General features: G+C 48.2%; 1 protein-coding gene and 1 pseudogene across 1 annotated transcript; one reads left to right on the top strand and one right to left on the bottom strand.

Annotated features, from left to right (window-relative positions):
- Positions 1–875: 875 nt before the first annotated feature.
- Positions 876–8,663, top strand: LOC125523122 (annotated as a pseudogene).
- A 4,370-nt stretch (positions 8,664–13,033) lies between these two features.
- On the bottom strand, positions 13,034–16,695 carry LOC125523132 (pyruvate dehydrogenase E1 component subunit alpha-2, mitochondrial). Its single transcript, XM_048688183.1, has 8 exons — positions 15,798–16,695; positions 15,629–15,708; positions 15,135–15,212; positions 14,182–14,277; positions 14,022–14,093; positions 13,814–13,867; positions 13,650–13,715; positions 13,034–13,419 (listed from the first exon to the last, which is right to left on the bottom strand). Exons 1-8 carry the CDS (start codon positions 16,480–16,482, stop codon positions 13,375–13,377), a joined length of 1,176 nt encoding a protein of 391 aa, XP_048544140.1. The 5' UTR covers positions 16,483–16,695; the 3' UTR covers positions 13,034–13,374.
- Positions 16,696–17,580: the final 885 nt, after the last annotated feature.

The raw sequence follows: 17,580 nt of genomic DNA, 5'->3' as shown, positions 1-17,580 counted from the left end.
CCATGGGAGGCATGAGTTTTGCTTCTCTCATGGGAGGCATGGGTGCACCTCCGGCCGCCATGGGCGGAATGTCTTTCGATGTGCCTCCTCGCACACATTCTCATGAAGATGCCGTTGAAGATCTTGCCAACACCATCGGAGCTTCACGTGATGCGGTGCGCGATGAGGAGAGGGAGGAAGATTCATCTTCGGAGGCGGAAGAATCGTCTTCCGAAGATGAGGACGAAGACGAGGACGAGGAATGATGTGTCTTTCATTTGTGTATTGAACTTGATTTGCATTTTGAATTTGGTTGGATGAACTTGTGGGCATAAACTTTTCTTCATCAACTTGTTTGTGTGAAATTTTATATATCATGTTCATTGTATTTTGAATGTTTCATCGACTTCATTTTGTGTTCAAAATGCCATATGCAATGCACCGGCGAGTCGCGCGCGCTGCATTTTAGCGCGGTTGCTAGAGCCAGCGCTGCGCGTCGCGTCAAACCAAGCGATGGGCGCGCGGCAAATCAGTTTTTTGCGCGCGGCGCGTTCGACGTCTGTTGGAGATGCTCTTAGTCTATGCATGCATGCCTACCCGCCAAGTTTGACCAGCAGTCAGCATCTAGGATTTTGACTATGTTTTGACCAGTGCTTGCCTCGCCAGGCTTGCTGCCAAAATGTTCCCATCGTCGTCTTTTTCGTCGTCCAGTACACCAATTGGCAATGGGCAATGAGCATATATCTCCTCGTGCATGGCATGACTGATGGCCACAGAATTCCCATCATCGTCTCAACCAATCAAATCAAATGTACCAATGGATATATATGTGCCCGGCTGTTCATGGAAGAGGCCCCCAACCGAAGTGAGAGACCGGTCACTTCCGCCGGAGCACCATGAGCACTCCACCCTCGGCATATGCCTTCCCCGTCCTCCTCCTCCTCCTCCTCCTCGGCGGAGCGGTCATCGCCTCCACCAAGAATAACAAAGACTGCCACCCAAGCGATAAGGCCGCGCTTCTCGTTGTCAAGTCTGCCTTCGGCAACCAGAGCCACTTCGCCTCGTGGACTCCTTCCACCCCGTGCTGCGAACGGCACGACGCCACTTGCAACGACGCCGGTCACGTCATCTCCCTCCTCTTCTTCGTGGATTTCACCCTTACGGGCACCATCCCGGACGCCATGTCCGGCCTCATCGAGCTTCTCGTCCTCAACCTCTATTACCTCACGGCCATCTCCGGCCATATCCCCAAGGGAATCGCCAAGCTATCCAAACTCACCTCGCTCAGCATCTCTCTCACCTCTGTTTCAGGCCCCGTTCCGTCCTTCCTGGGCGCACTGACCAAGCTCGGAGTGATAGATCCTATGGATCGTGGTAGGCTAGATCTTTCCGGTAACCTACCTTCCTTGGGTGCGGATGAGCTCGATCCAAAGCCGGCCATGGTGATGTAGGGGCCGGTGATCGCAGAGGGATCGAGATGGAGAGGTGGCAGTGGTGCTTCCCATGAGCACTGCGATTGCCCTAGATCGAAAGGGGATATCAGTGGGGAGTCTGGCGGCGCGGTGAACCTCGTACCGTGCGCCCCGGCCCCCACCTCTTTATATATCGCAGGTCATAGGGGCCCACCAACCATAGAACGGTTGGGCGCCCCCGATCAGGGCGCGAATAGATCAGGGCCCGATGGGCCGTTGAGCCCATTCGGTGGAGAGATCAACCTAACATTCTCCCCCTTGATCTCAACTTTTACTTTAACCTTATACTTTCTAGTTTATTTGTTTCATCACATATTGGTACATAGAGCATGTTTCATCATCACAGCTTAATTGCCGTTAGAATCATACAGCTGCAACATACGTTATGATCAGAAGCAAATTCTGTTCCTTTTGGGCCTATCCAGGAATTATAAGGCTTTCCCTTAAACCCATGACGGCTATGTATTCCTTGAACACATTGGGTGGTAAGCCTTTCGTTAGCGGATCCACAAGCATATCCTTTGTTCTTATATGCTCGAGACTTATAGTTTGATCCTGGATTTTATTTTTCACAACATAATACCTTATCTCTATTGTTTTGGCAGCATTACTCGACTTGTTGTTGTGAGCGTAAAATACTGCGGGTTGGTTGTCACAGTACATCTTTAGTGGTTTGTGAATACAATCTACCACTTTCAAGTCGGGTACAAATTTCTTTAGCCATATCGCCTGCCCCGTGGCTTCGAAGCATGCTATAAATTCTGCATACATCGTGGATGATGCAACTATTGAGTGCTTGGAGCTTTTCCACGAAATAGCTCCCCCAGCGAGAGTGAAGACGTATCCTGGCGTGGATTTTCTATCATCTCTGTCCCCCGCAAAATCTGCGTTTGAATACCCTTTTATCTCTAGGGAATCACTTCTCCTGTATATTATCATGTAGTCCTTCGTGCCTTGCGCATAACACAATGCTTTCTTTACCATCTTTCAGTGCTCCATGCCTGGATTCTCTTGATATCTACCGAGTACCCCGGTGATAAAAGCTAAGTCAGGGCGAGTGCACACTTGTGCATACTGTAAGCTGCCAACTGCCGAAGCATATGGTACTGCTTTCATTTGATCGATCTCGTACTGGTTCTTGGGACATTGGAATTTCCCAAAACTATCGCCCTTGGCTATAGGAGCAGGTGTGGCTTTACTCGCATGCATATTATACTTTTTAAGAACCTTTTCTAAATATGCTTTCTGCGATAGTCCTAAGACTCCATTGTTCCTATCTCAGTGAATTTCTATGCCCAAAACATGATGCTTCACCAAGATCTGTTATGTCAAAATTTGAGGATAAGTATTTCTTTGTTTCTTGTAGTAGACGAACATCACTGCTAGCAAGCAGGATATCATCCACATACAAGATTAGGAAAATATATTTCCCATTTTTAAATTTTGCATAAATGCAATTATCCTCAATGTTTTCTTTAAATCCAAAACTTTTAATCGTTTGATTAAACTTTAGATACCACTGCCGAGAGGCTTGTCTTAATCCATAAATGGATTTCTTTAGGCGGCATCCCATATTTTCCTTGCCTTCCATGATAAAACCCTTAGGCTGTTTCATGTAGACATTTTCTTTTAAATCACCATTCAGAAATGCCGTCTTAACATTCATTTGATGTAACTCTAAATCAAAATGAGCAACTAATGCCATTATGATTCTGAAGGAATCCTTCCATGAGACTGGAGAAAATATCTCATTGTAATCTATCCCTTCTCTTTGTGTAAATCCTTTTGCCACGAGTCGTGCTTTATACTTTTCTATATTCCCTTTAGAGTCATACTTAATTTTGTAGACCCATTTACAGCCTACTGTTTTGGCTCCTTTAGGAATTTCCTCTAAGTCCCAAACATCTTTGGAACTCATCGATTTCATCTCGTCTTCCATTGCCTTCATCCACATTGATGAATGAGGGCTTCTCATGGCTTCTTCATATGAGGTGGGATCTTTTTCCATATGAACCATTTCTGTGTTATAAACTTTAAAGTCAGTAGAAACAGCTGACTTTCTTGGACTTGTAGACCTTCTAAGGGCCTCAGTTTCTGGCACGTTCTGTGCCTCAACTTCTAGCACTTCTTCTAAAATTTGCTGTTGCACATCCCTTTCATGCTCAACAACGGGTTCAGTCGGCTCCTGACGGACAGGTTCCGGGTCTACCCCCATAGTTGTCATGGGTGGAGTTGCAACCGGTAGTGAGAAAAATGGCTCATGAATCATCGGATTAGGTGCATGCACCCTCTTCTCCTCAAGATCAATTTTCGAGCTACCAACCTCCCCCTCATCATTTCGTCCTCAAAGAAGGCTGCATGTCTCGTTTCTACAAACTTTGTATATCTATCTGGGAAGTAGAAACGAAAACCTTTTGATCTGTCTGGATAGCCAATGAAGTGGCAACTTAATGTTTTGGGATCTAACTTTGCAATGTTTGGATTAAACATTTTGGCCTCAGCAAGACACCCCCACACCCTGAAGTGATGTAGGGAGGGCACCCTTCCTGTCCATAGCTCGTACGGTGTTTTGGGCACCGACTTGCTTGGTACTCTATTGAGAATGTGAATGGCGGTTTTAAGCGCCTCCATCCATAATCCCAATGGCAAGTTGGAATAACTCATCATGCTGCGCACCATATCCATAAGTGTACGGTTGCACCTTTCAGCTACCCCATTTTGCTGAGGTTCACCCGGCATTGAATACTGGGCGACTATGCCAGTCTCCTGTAAGAACTTTGCAAAAGGTTCAGGGACTTGGCCATATGGAGTGTGCCGACCATAGTACTCTCCCCCACGGTCGGACCTTACTATCTTTATTCTTTTATCATGTTGATTTTCAACTTCAGCTTTGAATATTTTAAATTTATCCAACGCTTCAGATCTTTCTTTGATTGGATAAATATAACCATAGCGAGAGTAATCATCTGTGAATGTTATGAACGAGTCATATCCATCCACACTTTTCACCGGAAATGGTCCACAAATGTCGGTGTGGATGATTTCTAGTGTGCTTGTGCTATGGATTGCACCTTTTTTGATTTTTTATATACTTTCCTTTAATGCAATCTACACATTGTTCTAAGTCTAAGAATTCTAACTGTGGAAGAATTTCACTTTTGACTAATCTTTCTATTCTCCCCTTCGAAATATGGCCCAAGCGACAGTGCCATAATTTCGATGAGTCGAATGTTCTCTTTCTTTTCTTTCGTTCTTTATCCGACGCGGAAACATGTTCATTCACATTGCATACATAATGCACTTTTTCACGAAGTGATAACAGATAAAGCTCATCATGTAGCAAAGCATTACCAACATAAGCATTATTATACCAGATGGCACACTTGCCATGTCCAAAATAACACTCATAATTTTCTTTGTCCAAACATGAAACGCTAATTAAGTTTCTATTACATGAAGGAACATAAAGAACATCTCTAAGTAGAAGCTTGAATCCATCAGCTAACTCCAAGGAGATGTCGCCGACAGCATCAACTTCCGCTTTTATTCCATTGGCTACTTCAATGCCTCCTTCTCTTCTTAGCGTAGTCCGGGTCGAATGGAATCCCTGTAAGCAATTTGCAACACGAACAGTTGCCCCTGAGTCAATCCACCAAGCAGATTTCGAAAACTGTGTGTACAAGGATTCATTAACTAAGGAAACAATGTTGTTACCTTGCTTTGCCATTAAGGACTTCAGCCAAACAGGGCAGTCTTTCTTGTAATGCCCGGTCTGCTTACAGTGGAGACAAGTGTCTTTGTCCACTGGGAAAGACTATTGCTGACGCTGATGCTGATGGGGAGCTTTTCCTTGTGGCTTTGAAGGAGAACTTTTGTTGTTTTGATTGTAGTTCTTTTTCTTGTGGTCCTTCACATAGTTGAGTGTTCCACCATGTGAAGCTTTTAGTCTGTCCTCTTCTTGAACACACATAACAATTGTCTTTTCTATGTCCCATGTTCCAGATGACATATTATAATTCATAACAAAAGTTTCAAACTCCTTTGGCAGTGAAGAGCTTTGGTTTGATCTCCAGATCCTCATCCATGGGCTTTAACTTTGCTGCCATATTGCTCATCCTCAGGATGTGCTCTTTTATTCTACCACCTGTGTATTGTTCTGTCACAAGTTGTTTTAACACCTGGGTGGCATATATCTTTGAAGAGCCAGTGAACTGGCTCTTTATCTTTGTCAGCAACTCTGCTGCTGAAGTGCACTCTGCAATGGAGCCCACAATGGTGCTCTCAATTGTATTCTTTATAAAGGCCATGCATTTTTTATTTGCATTGACCCACTTTTGATTGTCTATGATGTAGGACATCTTCAAAGGAGCATAATCCGCCCCTCTTTTTATCCCATGCAGCATCATCAGTAGTCTCTCTTACCGGCTCTGTAGGTCTGACCGGCTGTGGTTCATCCAGAACCCAGTCCAGATCAGCACAAACAAATGCCAGTTCAACTTTCTTCCTCCACTCAGTGTCGTTGTCACCTCTGAGTGTCGGAACTTCTTTTAGGCAACTCATCAAGTGAAAGCCTCCTGAAATCACAATTTAAGTGACATCAATATAACAATCATATGCATTAATCTAACGTTGGTCAAATTAAACATATAATTGTCTATGCAATTAGATCTATATTACCGTTGGGCAAAATACTAGAAATAAATGCACCTTTAAATTTCAATAATAAAACATGATCATGTTATTAAACAACGTTGGTCATAAAAAATAACATAATCATATTTATTTTAATAATCACTTTAACATGCTCTTAAAAACTTAATACTATATAAACTTTTATTTTCTATGTAAAAGAGCATTAATTATTTATATACGCAGCGGAAAAACATGAATAAAAATTTACGAACTTTTTAATCTTTACAGAAACTTTTCTTTTACAAAATAAAAGTTCATGAACTTTTTTATTTTCTTTATAAAAAATTCATGAACATTTCTTTTCTGAGAATTTCCTGTTATCATTTTCAGGAATTTTTACTGTATACTTTTCTATTTTCTAAACAAAATTTTCGTTGGAAAAAATTACACAGAAAAAACTATTGTAAATCTGCCCAAAATATGGACAAAAGCACTGGAAAATTATATACAGAAAACAGCAGCTGAGCCCCTGCGTCGGTCTGGCGCGCGAGGCCTGCAGCGAAGGAAAGCGGCCCACGGCCTGCTCTCTGAGCCGCTCGCAGCCTGCTCAGCGCGTCAGCCAACCAGAGCCCAGCCGCACGAGTCCACTTTCGGCCCAGTGGCCCATCCCAGCGCTAGGGTTTGCATCATAGCCGTCGGATTGGATCTGACGGCCACGCGTTCGTTGCGGGCGAACAAAACCGACCGAAACGGCAGGGGCGAGGGGAAACCCTATCCATTTCCTCCCCTCACGCACCGCTCGTCTCTCTTTATTCTCCCCGGGCGTTGCTGTCCCGTTCACCGGGCCGCCACGGTACTAGGCCGGCCGCCGGCCACCGGAGACGGGGCTGATAGCCACCGCTCCCTCGAGCTCTCCTCCCTCCCCCTTTTTCTCTTTGCGTGAGCCTCCTGTGGCAGAGAGAGAGAGAGAGAGGAGCCCGTCTCCGATCTGTCTCCTCGCCCGGTCTGTGATGCAGCGGGGTCGGGGCTCCGCCGGCCGCCGGCGACGACAACGCGCCACCGCGTCGCCCGAGCACTCTTTTCCCCTTCTTTTCTTTTTACTGTCTCCATCCACCACCTTCCCACAGAGAGAAAGAGAGGCAACTGCCGCACGACGGCGACCTAGATGGACGGAGCGGCTGCGCCCCTGCCGACCCCTTCGCCGGTCGTGCGTTCCCCTTGTGGTGAGCGCACCGCTGTCGAATGGATCGGTGGTGGTGATCTTTGCCCCTGAAAAGGGGTCGTGTTCTTCTTCTCGATGCCTCGGCTTGCCGATGCGCATCGAGATCGATAGGAACAACGCGGCCTTGTGGCAACGCTACTTTTTCCGTTTCCTTGAAGGATTCGTTCTTTGCCCTGTCTAGGGTTCTTGGGGGAGGGGATCTCTATTTCTTTCTCTGTTTTATCTTTTTTACCGAAAAACATCTAACCAAGATGGCCTCATACCATTGATAGATCCTATGGATCGTGGTAGGCTAGATCTTTCCGGTAACCTACCTTCCTTGGGTGCGGATGAGCTCGATCCAGAGCCGTCCATGGTGATGTAGGGGCCGGTGATCGCAGAGGGATCGAGATGGAGAGGTGGCAGTGGTGCTTCCCGTGAGCACTGTGATTGCCCTAGATTGGAAAGGAATATCTGTGGGAAGTCTGGCGGCGCGGTGAACCTCGTACCGTGCGTCCCGGCCCCCACCTCTTTATATATCGCAGGTCACAGGGGCCCACTAACCATAGAACGGTTGGGCGCCCCCCGATCAAGGCGTGAATAGATCAGGGCCCGATGGGCCGTTGAGTCCACTCGATGGAGAGATCAACCTAATACAGAGAACTCACCCTCTCCTCCAACTTCCTCTCCGGCACCATCCCGGCGGCGCTCGGGGGCCTCCGTTACTTAGACTCCATCGACCTCAGAAACAACAGCCTCACAGGCACCATCCCGCCACTCTTCTCCAAATCCACTCTTCTCCCAGTCCTTTTGCTCTCCGACAACCACCTCTCCGGCTCCATCCCGGCCGAGTTCGCTGCAGTCGGCTTCCTGCAAGTCGACCTCTCCCACAACGCTCTCACCGGCGACGCGTCCGTGTTCTTCGGCAGGACAAAGGAGCTGCAAAGCATTGACCTGTCCCACAACGCCCTCAGCTTCGACCTCTCCGGCGTGGAGTTCCCGGAGGAGATGCAAGCCATGGATGCGAGCCACAACGCCATCCGCGGCGGCATCCCAGCGCAGGTGGCGAATGTAACGAACCTGCGGCAGTTCAACGTGAGCTACAACAAGCTGTGCGGCCAGGTTCCGGCCGCCTTGGCGAGGTTGGATGTCTACAACTTCCAGCACAACAAGTGCCTCTGCGGCGCCCCACTCCCAAATCCATGCAAGAAATAATTTAAGCATCGTTTATGTCAACGGATGCCAGACCAGATGTATTTATGTAATCTTTGGCTGAAATAAAGCCAAACGCATATGCGATTTTAGTAGCTCTTGTTCCGTCTATTTATCTTTGAACTCTGCTACAAGGCACACACATTTGTTGAGATAAGAATGGAGTCTAAAATAAACCTCAACTCTGCTACAAGGCACACACGTTTGTTGAGATAAGAATGAAGTCTAAAATAAACTTTGAGGTTGTAGGTACCGACGCAAATAAATCCTCTCCTCTAAGGTGCTCGAAGATGCTCCAGCTCCTCAGAAAATAGCGCTAGTACAGAGATGTTCGGCAGACAGCTCTGCTCCCTATTCATGTGGAGCTGGGCAGGGGACCAGGAACGAGCGAGTTGGCATGGGCACGCGGACCGTTTTCACTTAGGCCCCTATTTGGTTCTAAATAAGTCATCAACTTATAAATCGAAAAGTGCAAAAGGTGATTTATTTTGTCAAACAGACCTAACTTATAAGTCACGCCAACTTATAAGTCATAAGTTGCTTCACCCAGCTTAAAACTTATAAGTCATCCCCTTTTGCATGAGTCCCACCATCTTTACATAAAAAAACAAGGTGGGAGGGTGTGCTCAGGTGATTTATAAGTCAGGTGATAACCAAACAGACATGACTTATAAGTCACTGGTTTTAAGTCACCTGACTTATTGAAACCAAACAGGTCCTTAGCGGTTTCTCAAAAAACTTAGCGGTGGCAGTTTCTTCGTAAATCTTATCAACTCCTTGATATAAGGATCTGAGATCTCAGAAATAGCAGCTCCACATTTCTCACCAGTAACCAGCTCCACTCCCCGTTTTCTACTCCACGGAATTTACCTGTTCGGTGTCTCCACCAACTCCAGGAGTGGAGTTGAGGAGCGGAGAGCATCCAAACACGCCCTAAATCTCTGAATTTGATACCCTGTATTTACACATCCCAGGCAATCCCGGCCTTGCATGAGTAAAATATTGTTTAGTCTAATAAGAAATGCACAATCCCAGCCGGGATTGATTGTTACTCTTGGTGACTACATTGTCGTACTTGTCATCTCTATCTTCTATCCCGAGTCTTGTGAGACAGCGTCAGTTTGCATCGATTGCATCGATGGCACTGCCAAGCAACTACACGGCCCGGCACAACCAAAAAATGGCCCCGATCGGAATCGAGCCATCCAGCGTGAACTGCCTCCGGAGAAACAGGATCGTCACGAGGCGGAAAGAAAGCAACCGCGGGTTCCCTTTGCGAGCCGCCAGCGCCGCTCCTGGTTCCCTCTCTCTCCGTCAGCCGCTCCGGCGGCGGGAGAAAGGGGGGACCTCATTTGTGTGTTGAATGGGTTCTCAATAGGGTTAAGATTGAGGGAGTTGCCGCCGAGGCTGCTGCGGCGCAGTCGTGTCTCCATTCTCGTTAAGGCAGGGCTCTTGCCTTCGTTTAGGAGCCAACAGGGTAAGGGATCCCCGGATCTCATCAAGGTCGCGGGCTATGGTGTCTGGAGGTCAACCGGTACTGGCTTGGTTGGTCCTCGGATGGGTGATGATTGTGTGGAGACAGAGATTCTTCTTCCTCATCGTCGGTATGATTTCATGTTGCGTCTCTTCCTCCTTCTTTGTGATGCTATTGGAGGGATATCCTGGTTTGCTCGAGTAGTTGGCGCGACTGCAGCGTCGGAACTGGATTCAAGTTCTCTTCCATCTGGAAGGGGCACATACATCGATACTCAAAGCCGCAGATGGCGAAGGCTAGTGCAGGCGTGTTGGATGCATATGTATGTCCATATCTTTTCGGTGCGGGAGTGAAGAAAAGGAGGAGCAGCGCGGCGACGATTATATCATAATTGAAGATGATGGTCTGCTTAGGTCTAATTGCAGATGCGTGTGTTGCAGAGGTCTTATCGTACGTTTTAGGGATGATGACATAGAGCTCCAGAGATCTTTGTATTTTACTGATTGTTTTAGGGCGCCCTTTATTATTTTGATATTTGTTCATGTGTTAGAGTGCACTTGTATGGATTAAGGACTTTGTATTATTTTATTATTTGAATACAAGCATATTTTCTCAAAAAAAAACTACACGCCCCGGCAAGAACCCGACGGGCCTGCCCTGGAGTGGGGAACACGACCCGGGCGCCAGCTATATGGTGGTAACCCTACAAAAAAAGCTATATGGGTGGTTCGGCCGAACCTATTCACCACGGAAGCCTTTCACATGCATGAAAAATATCACGTACTAGCACTGCTAATGTAGCGAACCAACCTCTGGTTGAGATGGTTAGGTGGACAGTGGTATCCCCAACCCACCAAGGTTCAAATCCTGATGACTTCGTAAAATCTCAAGATGATATGCCGGCTCAGTCTTTCGAAGGTGCTCATAAGGATAGGGTGTGCGTGTGTGCTAATGTAAGGATTAGTAGTTGAAAGAAATTAAATAAAGTGGCTTCCGCCAAACATGTTAGGAGGTTTCAAAGCCTTCCGCTAATGCAAAGGAAAAAAACAGTGAGCAACGACTTTTCGCGCTCCATACTGAGAGAAATGAGGGATACGTAGTGGCTTCTAATTAACCAGATGATTGTCAGAACTCCCACAAAGTTCCCCCTTATTTGGATCCAGTTTGCGGAAAACCGAACATCCAGACATCCATTCTTAATTTCACTTGAATCTCGTTCAGTTCTGCTTGCAGGCAATGTTGATTGCCAATTGTGCATTTTATCTCAAAACTAAATGTACTAAACTGCCCTTTTAACCAAAGGGGCAAGTTGTAATCTTCACCATGATATACACCGTAAGTCGTAAACTTTCTTATCTTAAGGGGTGTACAAAAGAATAACTCTCACGGACATCAATAAACCTACACGCGCGGACGATTATGGAGGTTTTACTTAATCTTTCCGACTAGTCTCATCCACAACTTTCAATCCCAAGCACTCACATTAGCCAGTCCGTTGATCCCGTGAACCTAGCATTGCTCGTGGTGACATACTAGCATCGAAAATCATGATTTAACCTCTAAGAACAGCCAGAGTACTGGTGTACTACATACTCACTCAGATTCAAAAAATAACTGGAGTTCTAAGTTTGTCCAAAGGCAATCACGGCTCTCGCGGCCTCGTCGACCCTGCGAGCGATCGGCCGCGCCCCTCTGTGCCTCCTCCCTGAGCCCTCCCCCTTCCCTCCCTCCTTGCCGCCGTTGCTGGCATTCGGCGCTGGCGGTGGAGGCCGCTGGATATTCCCCTCTCGGGTTGCGCTGACGCGGGGCGGGGCGGCTCCGCGAGGTGCTCCTAGGCGGCGGCGGGGCTCTCCGGCGTGGTGATGGGCGATCTACTAGGCGGCGGCGGGGCTCTCCAGCGTGGTGATGGGCGATCTACTGGGCGGCGGCGGGGCTCTCCGGCTTGGTGTGGTCGATCTACTGGGCGGCGGCGCTGCCGTTGGCGGCGGAGTGACGCGGCGGCGTGATCTGGCGATGCCCGCTGGGCCCAGATCTAGGCCCTTCGGGCCCCATCTGGGTCTGAGCGGGCCGGCGACGGGGAGGGTCGTTTGCGTGGCTTCCGGGAGGCGGGAAGCGTTGATGGGCGGGTGGCTGTTGGCGGTGCTGGTGCCGCCCTGCTGCAGCGTGGCCGGCGGGGCTTTGCGGGCCTGATTTGGGCCTGGCCGGGCCAGGGGTGACCCGGTATGCACTGTTGCCGCGTACGGACTGCGACCGCGACGGTGTCGGAGGCACGGGCCTCCCGCACGACGGCGGTGGAGATAGTTCTCTCTCGCGCGACTTCGATGTTGCTGCTCCTGTCACCTGGTGCATCTCTCTCTATGCTCTTGGTCTCGTGGTGGTGATCTCAGCGAGGCGGCGTGGGTGACGTCAAGACCGTTGTGGTGCATGCTGGCGGGCGGTGAGGGGGCTGGTCGGCTTCGACCCGGTTGGACTGTGGGGTTTGGAGTGCGGGAGAAATCTCTTGCCGGCTCTTCCGGCTCCGATGTGGTGACATCTACAGGTGCCGCCATCCCTTCCTGAAGGGTGTTGAAGGTATCCATGCCTCACTCCGTTTCGCGTGTTAGAAGAAACTCTAGGACACTTTCGGGCAGCAGCGTCGTTGAGGTCGCATCCCTTTTTGGAGGTGTTGCTTGGTACACGGTAGATCGAAGTCTTGGTCTGTGGTAGGTCGATTCCGAAGGGCGCAGCGTTCACGGGTTATCCGTACTTTGTCGAGTTGCCGTTGTTGGCATTTCTTTCTTCTTCTTTATTCTTTCTCTTTTCTTTTGGCTTGTTGTGCTTCTCGCCCAAGCAATTGCTATGTGATCGGTGTTGGTTCCTTTGTAATACAAAGGCAGGGAAATCCCTTTTTAGGTAAGTTTGTCCAAGTTGGACCAACTCTATAGAAAAATTTCCTATGATTTACAACACCAAATACAGAACAATACGAAAATATATGGCATAAAGAATTTCAAGAGACTAATTTCATGTTCTAGATGATAACATATTTTTCTATCAACTGGAACAAACTTAAACAAGTTCGACTTGAGACAAATCGAGAACTTCAATTATCCAATTATGGAATGAAGGTGGTACAAATCAACTGCATCTTGCAAAGTAACTCATTTCGTCATCGGTCATCAGATTTGCATGATCTGTTAATCGACAGAATGCCTTAAGCAGACGACACCAAAAATTAAGCTGCATAGCCCAATTGAGATCCACAATAGACAGGGAAATGACTAGCACAATGCGGTACAGAGTCCGATTGTTCATGCGTCTCTATATACAGACTTATTTAGTGACAGAAACGTCCACAATACAGCTAACTACGTATCATACACCAGGCGAACAGTCTGACAGAGCCAAGCTTCTCGTTTGGCAGCCTACGGAAGAACGGTTCTCACCACCTTCCTGTCCACCCCAAAAGACTGCATCATGGCGAAGAGTTGGTTAGTTAAGATGCATTATCATATACAGTTCAGAAGGTTACTCGAAGCTAAATTGGAACTGTCAAGTCTACTCCATTGTCAAATGAGGTATGATCTCAGTAAGGCACTTGGAATAATAGTGTGATTTCACATTTTGAAAATATGACATACATGAATCGGTTCTATATGAAAAATAATACTGAAGCATATCATCATTGGCATCTGCTTACCTCCAGACCGCAGTCATTGACATATACATTCTTGAACAGCTCGGACGTATCTGGCATCGGGCTTTCCTGCAGGTATTGAATTGTACAAGGCACCTCATGAGCACAATTATTTCAAATAAATTGAATAACTTTTAAGACATCAGACGTGTAGCTGCATTTCATACCTTTGCTTTGGCAATTGCAGTGTCAACTTCCTTCCTGATTTCCTTCTCCATGTCCTAGAAGAAAGAATAGATTGTCACAGTGAAAAAAAGAGCATGCAGCTACTTAAGATTTTCTGCATTGTGCAATCCACCAAAACAGATACTATGAGATATCATTCTAGGTCATATGCTTTCTGATACTTAATTTTTTCTAGTTACAGTGCCATACCTTGAGCTCCTGGACTGTTGCCAAGTCATGGGTCAATAATAGCTTTCTGACCCGCTCAATTGGATCACGCTCCTGTTATATCATGACAAACAACTAAGCTCAGAAGGTCAATCTTTGGTAGAACACAAAATTCAAGCAGAGAGTTGCCAGCAATCTTGACCTGTCTTATTCCTGCAATCTCATCTCTAGTGCGGTAAGTGCTGCCTGGATCTGACATAGAATGACCATGGTATCTGTATGTGTCCATCTCAAGAATCTAAAACACCAGGAGAATACACAAAAACATGTTACCCAGTAGCTATCTTCCAAAATATAATCTACAGGGAAAAAGTTACTACAACATGTAACATCGCATTTTATAACCAGAATGAAAATTCTATCATGCTCTTTTAATGGCCAATTGAGAAACTAGACAATTAGAAGTACACTGAGTATGATTACACTTGGTACACAAGATCGCAGGTGCAAAATCAGCACTTCCCAGGGAAGGGGGAGATTCACTAACATAAAAGCACGAGAAGCCAGACAAACAATCAACAACTTGTAACATGGGTGAACTTTCCTCTCTTTTTGTTTTGTTCATGGTGACCAAATATAGAGTGATCCACTATAATAGACAGTGTGCATATCTGTGGTTCATTCTTTAAAATCCATATAAATCATAACAGGTAGAAAAAACAGAAACACCTCCCCTAGCCATGCAAAACCAATTTGATGGATCTCACAAGTACAAAAACTACACAAGGGTACGCCCCCCCCCCCCCCCCCCCCCCCCCCAGAAGCTAAATGAACAACAATACAGTGTGAACAATAACAAAAATGGCATGCTCTTAATGTGTCAACTAGCTATCAACACTGAACCTGTACATACCAGCTAATCTAGTAGGGCATTACTGAAGCAGGGCAGCAGTCAATCTTAAGCTAGCACCAGAAAGACACATGAAAATTCAAAATTATCAACGGTTGCTAGCTATTAGTGTCGAACCAATCCAACAGAGGAATTATCAACCAGCAGCGTATTTGAATTTCTGACCCAATCCATCCCCGATGGATCCCGAGAAGTACACACACGCACAGGATCTAGTCAGAGTGACAAGTTTCCTGAATACTTACAATCGGTCCATTTTCAAGAACATGTTCTTTGGCAAATTTACAAGCCTGCTTCACCGCAAGAAAATCCATCCCATCAACCTGCATCAAACACAAGGTATTAAATAATGAAAATCCACGACCAGCATCCAGCTTCAAAATTTTCACTGGAAACAGGACACTTCAATGAAAGAACAACTGAACCTATTCAGTCTCAAGCTGATACTAGGTGGTGTGCTGTTCATCTATAAGAACAACTGAATCTGACAAATACAAACATAGTGTGGTATTCGGTAGTCCAAGAGGACGCGAAAATCAGAACGATTAGCTGCTCTGTTTCATCATATAATCCATATGGCAACATGAAAGATAACGGTGTAACAAAGCACCGAAAACAAAATTGCATTCAGTTCAAATAAAATTGCATTTAAAGTTCTCATCAACGTCAATTGAGCAGTTCATTTCATATGGACAGCAACTCTAAGGTAAACCAAACTGACAAGAGTCCGAGTCTGTACCTTCAATCCGGGCACATAGTCCCCGCGCTTGTAGTACGCGGGGCTCTTGGAGGCCTTCCACTCGGCCGTCCCCATCCCATCTGAACAAATCCAACAGTTAATTAATTATAACTGGAAATTGCACTGACGAACACTCTGAAGAATCTGAAGAGTCTGAAGAAGCACTGACAGTGGTTGTTCTCGCAGACGAGTATGACGGGCAGCTTCCAGAGCGCGGCCATGTTGAGCGCCTCGAAGAGCTGGCCCTGGTTGGCGGCGCCGTCGCCGTAGAGGTCGAAGGTGACGGTGCCCTCCTTCCGGTACCGCTGCGCGAAGGCGAGGCCGCAGCCGAGGGGCACCTGCGCGCCGACGATGCCGTGCCCGCCGTAGAAGTTGGCGTCCTTCTTGTAGAAGTGCATGGAGCCGCCCTTGCCCCTGGAGCAGCCGCCGACGCGGCCCATGAGCTCGGCGAAGGCCGCGACGAGGTCGCCCCCGCGGGCGAGGTAGAGGCAGTGGTCGCGGTAGGCGGTGATGATGGCGTCGCGGCGGGTGATGGCGGCCTCCATGCCCACGGCGACCGCCTCCTGGCCGTCGTAGAGGTGGCAGAAGCCCCGGATGAGCTTGGCCTTGTAGAGCGAGTCGGCGGCGATCTCCGCGCGCCGCATGAGCGCCATGTCGCGGAAGGCCGCGGCGAGCTCGCGCGGGGTGGTGGACACGTCGCGCGACGGCGGGTCCACGATGTGGGACGTGAAGGGGACCGAGGTCTCCACGGTGAGCGGCTCCGTGGAGTCGGAGACCGCGCGGGCCAGCGGCAGCAGCGGGGACGCGCGCTGGGCGGCGGCCGGGCTGAGGCGGCGGAGGATCGCCGCGGCCATGGCGGGGGTTGCTCTGCTCGCCCTCGCCGGGTTCAGGGGAATCTGCGGGATTCTGTGACAGGGCAGAGGAGCACTGGGCGGGCTGGAGGGGACGGGAGCGGAGTGGAGCGTCGACGAGGTAGTTGGGGAGGCGGGGCAGGGGCGTGTGGCGCCGCCGCGTGGTGCGGATTCGTGGGCGCGCGGTGGCGTGGCACGGAGGGGTGGGGCGCGTGGCGTGCCGAGCGTCGACGGGAGGGTGGAAAGGGCGCCAAACAGGAGCACGTACTACTCGCGTTTTCTCCGTCCGTGCGCGAGCGATCGACGGTCCAGCTTTGCGCCGACGGCTACAGCGGCGCCGTGTCACGGGGACGCTAACGCCGCAACAGGAGAAAGCGAGATGCGGTCGGCGTCCATTATGGCAGCACTTGAGCGCCCGTCGTGACGAGTTCGTGACCCCACGATCTGTCAAGTACGCACGACGTTGAAGCGGGCGGTTCCGTCACGTGATTCGGGCGTACAGTACGAACGGTAGGCACGGTTTCAGGCAGTGAGTAGTGGAGTACGATGCACGTTGTGCTGCTCGGTTGATCCTTCGAGTTTGCGGAGAATCAAACCTAACCCGTGACCGTGAGTGAATCGCGACGCTTTATTATTAGTAAAAAGTAGCAGTAAACAAAGGAGCCAAAGGGCACAGGTGTCTCGCCGGTGAAGCGACCAGAGAGTTCCAACGGCGACACATGGTCGTCCTCCGTTGGGCTCCGGCCGGCCGTCGCTCTCGAGCTGCCAACTCATGTTGTCTTGCCAACCGAGGTTTGATCAGTCAAAAAAGGCTTTCTATTTCAATTCAGCCGACTTTCTTAGCCAGCTCTGTGACGTGTGGGACAACTAGCTAGCGAGGAGACCCCGCAACAGAGTGACTAGTGGTTATGTTTGAAGTAAAAATGTAGTTGAGTCACTTATTTTGGGACAGAGGGAGCTAAAGTTAATACAAAATTGAGTCATTTATTTTAGGACGGAGGGAGGAGTATTTATCTCATTCACCCATGTTTTTTTAATTTGATTATATAGTTTGTATCAATTATATCTTTTGAAAAAATGTCCGGTTGACAAAATATTAGT

Source organism: Triticum urartu, chromosome 7 (genome assembly GCF_003073215.2).
Source record: "Triticum urartu cultivar G1812 chromosome 7, Tu2.1, whole genome shotgun sequence".
In the NCBI taxonomy this organism is placed as follows: domain Eukaryota; kingdom Viridiplantae; phylum Streptophyta; class Magnoliopsida; order Poales; family Poaceae; genus Triticum; species Triticum urartu.
Note: the sequence above shows the minus strand (reverse complement) of the source record. Positions and strands in the feature narration are given on the sequence as shown.

Excerpts from the sequence above, each read along its gene's own strand:
- LOC125523132 (XM_048688183.1), bottom strand. The coding sequence starts at position 16,482 with ATGGCCGCGGCGATCCTCCGCCGCCTCAGCCCGGCCGCCGCCCAGCGC. Across the intron at positions 14,094-14,181 it reads AGATTGCAGGAATAAGACAG|GAGCGTGATCCAATTGAGCG; the intron begins GTCAAGATTGCT and ends ATGATATAACAG. Across the intron at positions 13,716-13,813 it reads CTGCAATTGCCAAAGCAAAG|GAAAGCCCGATGCCAGATAC; the intron begins GTATGAAATGCA and ends CAATACCTGCAG.